The sequence below is a fragment of the Nothobranchius furzeri genome, chromosome 16 (assembly GCF_043380555.1).
Source record: "Nothobranchius furzeri strain GRZ-AD chromosome 16, NfurGRZ-RIMD1, whole genome shotgun sequence".
In the NCBI taxonomy this organism is placed as follows: domain Eukaryota; kingdom Metazoa; phylum Chordata; class Actinopteri; order Cyprinodontiformes; family Nothobranchiidae; genus Nothobranchius; species Nothobranchius furzeri.
Window position 1 is genome coordinate 52,732,212 of NC_091756.1, and position 7,072 is coordinate 52,739,283.

Here is a 7,072-nt window from a genome sequence, read left to right on the forward strand (position 1 = left end):
GTGAGCTAGTGCTAGACTCATTTTGGCTAACCTTTCAACATGAAAAATCAGAGATTTGCAGAATAATTTTAAATAATTATTTATTGTTTTTGGGACTGCACATGTTGCATACCCCTAAGGTCAGTATTGATCTAAATTATAAAATATCTTGTAAATATCTAGATAATAGGTTTGCAAGGAAATTATATCAAATTATTTTAGATCCAGCTGATGACAGTTTGGCCCATTTGATTTTTCTGTAACAGATAAAAACAGACAAAACTATTAGAAAAATATCAGATGGTTTTCAATCAATCAATCAATACTTTATTAATCCCAGAGGGAAATTAGACTTTCAGTACACACAATTCAGAGATCAGACATACATGGGCAAGACACATGCCAAGAATTGGTGACTGTGGTCATTCGCAACCCGAGTCGCACTACCTTCATAGACATAAGAAGATTACATGAGGATTGGTTTAGGTGGAGGGGGAAAAAAGGCACTTCAGAGTTACCCTGGAGGGCAGCTTTGCTCTGCAAAAAAAACACCTCAGCAGATATGCAACAGACTTCAGACAACACAGAATAACATGAGACTCCAATAGGAAGGCATGGGGATGGCTGGGATCCTGTTTCCCCCAGCGAGAGCAGCCATCTGGTGCTCATCTACTGTACAGGCACAGGTGGGAGGGAGATCTTGGGAAAAGCAAAGAGAACATTGACTCCTACAGATTGATGACCTCGCCAGGCTGAAGTCCACCAATCCGAAGGCGCGGGGGTGGGGGGTTCACAGCATCTGTCTGCATTGCTTTGTGGGGGGTTTTATTTGCTTGCAGGTCAAGGCTACCAGGACGTCAGATTCAGATAACAAGAATTTGTTTGGGTCAGGCTGAGATAATTTTCCTCTCTGCCTTCAGTCTTTAAACTGATCATTTCCAGTCCTTCAGTGAAGCCAAGTTTGCACTCTGCTGTTTGTAAAGGAGGTTTGAAATTGGCTGATCTGACACAGTGACCATCAGATGAAAACATCCCACAGACTCGTAGCAATAAAGCAGCCAGTCAGGACCCACGTCTGACTTGGACCAGGCCTGCGGGTGCCGACCCGTTCAGAACATGTAGCATATTCTTTGTGCAGCCTGAGTCATGTGACAGGGGACAAATCTTGGATGTGGATCCATAAACTAAAGTGTGAGCAGCCGGTTGGTTCTGTCGGGCCGTAGTTCTGTCTCCAACATCCTGGTCTGTAACTTCTGCCTGCTTGTGTCACTGTGTCACAGATTATATGTCAATGTGGACACCCGTTCTCTATCTCCTCTCCCTATCCATCTATCCTCTTCATTTCTTTATTTACGCTTGACTGTCTATGATCTTGTGCAGGTCACTAAGGATTACAGACTGGCAAGGGTTTCTGGTCCATTGACATATAATGACATTACAACTGCTTCATCGGAGGGGAGGAGGGACATTTGGACAGACAGAGAGAGAGGCTGGGATGAAGCAGAGGCTATTGATACAGGTCAGAATAGACATCATATACAACTATCTAAATAAAAACTAAACAGGAAACACTTTTGTTTTGTCACAGGGTTGCTTTGTTATTTTAGAAGAGTTGGTTTCTGTTTTAAACTGAAAAGAAACAGCCTTAATTCTAGGGAAAAACATATTTGTAATGTGTCAAGAAAAATATTTTTAAATGGGCTTGCCTCTAAAAGGAATTGGTAAATTGCTAAGTTTTTAGGAATGTTCTACAGAAGTTGTATTTAGGACAAACATTGAGTTTTCTTTGAATCTGACCCTCAGAGATCAACTAAGATCATATATTTAAAAGTGAACCCTCCATCATTAGAAACCCTCTCAGTTCACATTTTATTGTTGTGTTTCTTCCTCTGTTGGATCATTTTTTTCAATGTCAACTCGGAGCTGAACTCTGATCTGCTCTTCACCTGTTTTGGGCCTGATAAACATTGTACTGGCACTAATCAAAAGGAAACAAAACAGAAGAAGCCTATTGTAAACCAGTTAGGACAGATATGTCTGTGGACATTTTTACATTTCTGATCGGGAACATCATGTGAAGTCTGAACCAAACCAAAAGTCCAGTTTTCTGTCAGAGTGGTTAAAAACAACACATTGGTAACAATCGATGCATCAGAAAATACACATTTGTTATATTTGATTATGGCCCACACACAACCACTAGCTGGCACAAGGCCAGACACTTTTTTCCTGTGTAGTTTTATTTCCAAATGTTATCTCTCCTGAATAAACATAGTTTTATGAGCACTTACTTTTTTGGACATTCAGGCTCTGTTAGAAGCATAACTCACTGTTCTTATTTTGATGAGCTGCAGTGCTCCAGTCCAATCCATTTTACACTGTAAGCTCTACCACTCGCCCAGGGCTAGCTGTATTTTTTGTAAATTGTCTCCATTGTACAATATTTAGTTCCTGGTCTCTGAGGTGAAAACCAAAGAGAACTAGGAACCTTGCAAAGCCTCACCAGACCAAAAGACTTGTGAGCTTGACACCTGCTGTCAGTAGAGCTTTCCTTTTAGTCATCACTGAACAGTCAACATGACCACAGAGGAGAGTTTAGTTCACACTTCTGGATCAGTGGTATGCACCCAGATAGGGGACCAAAGGGGGTCATTGCAGTTAGCTACTGAAAGACCTAGTCTGATGACAGGTTTAAATGTTTCATAAGGCCATTTGAATCTAAAACCAGAAATTATTCTTATCGTGCTGGAGCGCAATCCACTCAACAGTTACAGTATTTACAAAGTAGCAGAAAGCAACATGATTTAAAATGCCCCCCACTGGGAGCACTTATCAACAGAACTGTTTGTTTTCTAAATTAATGGAGGCTTTCACGCGGCTGTTGTTTTCTTCGTCTCCACTTACATCACCAGTCAGTCTTTAACGACCGGCTGAGGTTTAATCCCTGGCATTTATTTATTTTGGCTAGCTGCCAGCTTGACACTCCCGAAAACATATTTTAATGAGGTGCCAGTCCGCTGAAACAATAACCAGCGCTGAGATGTTTTAATTGGCGTAGAGAGCAGCTCTGTAAGACTGGAGAGGGATCATTCAAACTCGCTCAGGGCTGCTGCAACAACATATTCTCATGTTAAAGATTCAAACAAAGGACAGATGGTAAGCTTCAGCACTTTACACCAAACTATTAAAGTTCACAGAAAGTCCTCTCTCCTCCCTTACCTCAGCACATAATCCTAACGCTGAAGTATTTTATTTTGTTTATTTTAAAAGCCTCTTAGAGAAACCTCTATAGGTTTAATTTCACCTTAATGCTGTTAGTTGTTTTCCTGCTAATAAAACAGTGAACGAAAGTAGAGCTGATCCTTGACGTGGCCACGCTCTCATTAAAACAGCACCAATAAACCTCTGGGGGGCAGCACACACAAGATGAGCAGCATCTAATGCAACAACACAAGATTATCGTTTTTATATCAATATAGCAAAAGTCAGCTTAAATGCAGATTTAAGTCACTTGAACCTGTATTCGTGACCAGCAGGGAGCCACTCCACTGGTTGCTATTTAAAAACTGCCAAAAAAATTTTGACCTTTGTTTCTTTACATTACAAACATTTTCTTTAATATCAGCTGAGTCAGCAACAACCAAAATACCTCACAAACCAACATCTATCTTGATGAATGAATACTTAGATCTCAGACACGCTTTCCTTCACAACTTCAATAATGCCGTGCTGCATGACTCACGTGTATGTAATAGGTGTATTTATATAATACACTCAGCATATCACGATTTTTCCCATTGGACCCATTTCTTGGTATTAAAGTGAATTATATAATAAGGTTCACCTCTAAAGCATGCAATATTCCTACCAGTTATGTTCACCCCTGTTTGTAACGACCTTTACGATTTCAATTCCTAACCAATGATCAGAACCAAAGAATAGTTTTGGATAAGAGGTGAAACATTTTCAAGTTGCTCTTTAGGCTTGACTTACAGGACTGGGTATGATTCTCTACATGCTACTAAGGATCTGCTGGACTTAGAAAAATAGAGCTGACATAACTGGCACTGCAGTCTGGTTCCAGCACGTTCCCTGCAGGTTTTAGATAATGAGCACAACTGATTCGTTTAAATTAGTGATGAATCACTCCTGTAGACACTAAGAGAGGCTGGGAGATGTTTCAGCCGTTAGATTAGGTGTTAAAATGACAAACGCACAACGAGGAGATAGGTCTTGCTTTTGGTTATACTAAACTGACTCTAGGGGGTGCTAAAAGCAAGCCAAAACTGCGTAGTCTGCCTTTAACAAAGAAATAATCAAGGAATGAGTGCCCTGGTTCTAAGATATTAAACCAAAGGATGCTGTACCACTGGCAGCCATGTTGCTTCTAAAGACCCACATTTGAAAGTCCCAAAACACAAAGACACTGACTCCATTTACACATTTGTATTTTCTAAACTGTAATTAATAAATAAAAATGCATAATTTTTGTCCAGTTAGGCTGAGGTTTCATCAATCCGATTCACTTTTACATAACCAGACTCATAAAGCACTAGCTGTGACAATAAACAAATCTTCAAACTCTAGAATACAAAAATCACACAGATTTTATAAAATAAAATCTGGTTTCAGGCTTCATCCAAACTATAATATCTACCAATAGGTTATCTCTGTGCTGTTGACCGAATACCATCTAATGAGACTTTTCAGTAAAGGTTTCATAACAATCTAGACCAATTAAACTGAAACTCTAATTTCCCTCTGGGATCAATAAAGTCTCTTTGATTGATTGATTGATTGATTGATTAAACATTTTCAAATGTGTTATGTCAAGATTAGTTTGCCTCCCCAACACTTGACTTATTGCAATAGTTAAATTGTTACATTAAAGTCACGAAAAAATGATCAGGTGGCATGATGGGTTGCGCATCTTGCTTTTCTATGAATCCATCTCCAACACGGACACACACAACCATAATTGAGCGTGCGTATTAATGTGCACATTGTAGCTGTGGTGAGTTACTGTCACTAATACGATTGTTTGTTGAAATGAAACCAATGCTGGGGCCATGCTGGCCTTTGATTAGAACCTGACTTCATGTGGTTGTTGTAAAGTAATAGGTTGCTTTTAATTCTTCACAAACACACACACACACACACACACACACACACACACACACACACACACACACCAACTGGCTGCACTGTGACTGCAGCAGCCACAAGCAATCAGACGTGAAGTAAATCTGGACTCAGACCCAGAGACTTGTTTAATATGCTGGTCATGCGTTCAATTTCTCTCCCCCTTTTCGTCCTTTACCTTCCAGTAACCCAGAGTACCAAAGCAGACCTGCAGTTCAACAGAGAAACACTCAAGTGTCTATTAATGCCTAACAAGTACGCATGGCTGCAATCAGCAAGAGATGTAGAGTCAGCTGATGTTTGATTAAATTGTTCTGATAAGGAACCAATGCTGCAGTCGTCCTGCACAGTGTATCAGCTTCAAGGGCAGTGGGGAACAACACACCACAGGGGGAGGGAAAACAGTCTAAATCAACCTACATTAGCCAGAAAAACAAAAATAGAGAGACTGTTTAATAGATACATGACAGTAAAAAAGACCCATTGGGTTTAATGACAAGATAAGCAACCACAGTGCTTTACAACAAACAGTTGGTCCGTTTGGCCCCAGGATCGGGTTTATCCAGACATCAAACATCTAATATTCATTGGCCAAGTTTAATTTCAAACTGCACACACAGATTGGTTTCAGTGGCCTCAGTTTCCACGGGGCTGTTCAAACAAAACCACAAACCTAACCAGTAAACCAACTGGTCCATCCACCAGAAACAAAGGCTACAACCAAAAACAATGCCTGATAACCAATGCATGGAGCACCAGCAGAGCTGGATCAGTCCGAGACACCGGCCCATTGCCAATCTCAGCCTCTGTGTCCCTCCTCCCCTCCCTCCCTTCTTCCTCTTGTCTTCCCTTCCTCCTCCTCCACCTCCCTACTCCTCCTCTTTAGGACAAGGAGGTGAATCTGGAACAGGTGCATCGTCGTATGAACAGTCTTTTGGACGAGGACTTGGCCCACAAGCAGATCCCCGGCCACTCTATCGAGATCTCTGCGCTGGACATCGGCAGCATGCAGCCCAGCCAGGCCTCTCTGGTACCGAGGCCGGAGTCAGTGCGGGACTACCCGTCCTCGGGTCTCTCTGTGACCACCTACCTGCCCGGGGAGGGGGCACAACCTCCCCCTCTTCCCCACCCTCACCATGGGGGGACCCTAGGCAGGACACTGCCCTCATCCCAGGGCCCTGGCAGCATGTTGCCCCCACACCACCTTCTCAGCAGCACCATGCAGTGCAAGCACAGGGCTCCCAACGGGGGGCTCTTCCGGCAGAGCCCTGGCAAGACCCCCCTGCCAATCTCTTACCAGGCAGTCTCCGCAGGACCCATACCCGAAGCCATTGATGCCACCCACAGTACATCCATTTAAGGACAGGAAGGGTCAGTGGGGTGGGAAGTGGGGATGGTCACGCTCTGAACTATGGTCCTGATTTGGATGTGAGGTGGGTTGGACAGCTTTTGATGGATAAAAAAAACCCCACAAATGTACAAAGTAAAAAGATTTTCTATCACACCAACTGATCTGAAAGGATGTAAAAACAACAAAAATATGGTGAGGCAGGTGGCAACATGGGTGGAGCAGTGGGTGGGGGTAGGGGTGTGGGTGGGTTGATGGGTGTATTTTTTCTCTTGTAGATACATGTAAATATCAAGACCACAAGTGAAGTCAAAGTGTATTTTGAATATTCTCAATTTTATGAAGCTGAGTAAAAGAAAACAAAAAGATTATATATATATATATATATATATATATATATATATATATATATATATATATAGTTCTGACTGTTTGAATGGCTTTGTAAATTTTGTTCAATTAAAACAATGAGGTGGATTTCATTGTGATTGTTTTCTAAGTGCCGAAATTAAACGATGTCTCCAGAACTCATCAATGTAAGCAACTACCCATGAATCACTACTGTAGGGGCATTTTTGTGTTGGACACCTACTGTTATGCACC

General features: G+C 41.7%; 1 protein-coding gene across 4 annotated transcripts in view; it reads left to right on the plus strand.

Moving 5' to 3' along the window:
- Positions 1-6,607, plus strand: part of grid1b (glutamate receptor, ionotropic, delta 1b) — a 716,034-nt gene extending 709,427 nt beyond the window's left edge. For 3 of the 4 annotated variants that reach the window (XM_070545804.1, XM_070545806.1, XM_070545807.1), the window contains 2 exons: positions 1,360-1,498; positions 6,008-6,591. In XM_070545804.1, coding sequence (XP_070401905.1) covers positions 1,360-1,498; positions 6,008-6,456 — 588 coding nt within the window. In that variant the 3' untranslated portion in view covers positions 6,457-6,591. Of the gene's footprint in view, positions 1-1,359; positions 1,499-6,007 lie in introns of all 4 variants that reach the window. The other variant, XM_070545805.1, reaches the window with a different exon arrangement.
- Positions 6,608-7,072: the final 465 nt, after the last annotated feature.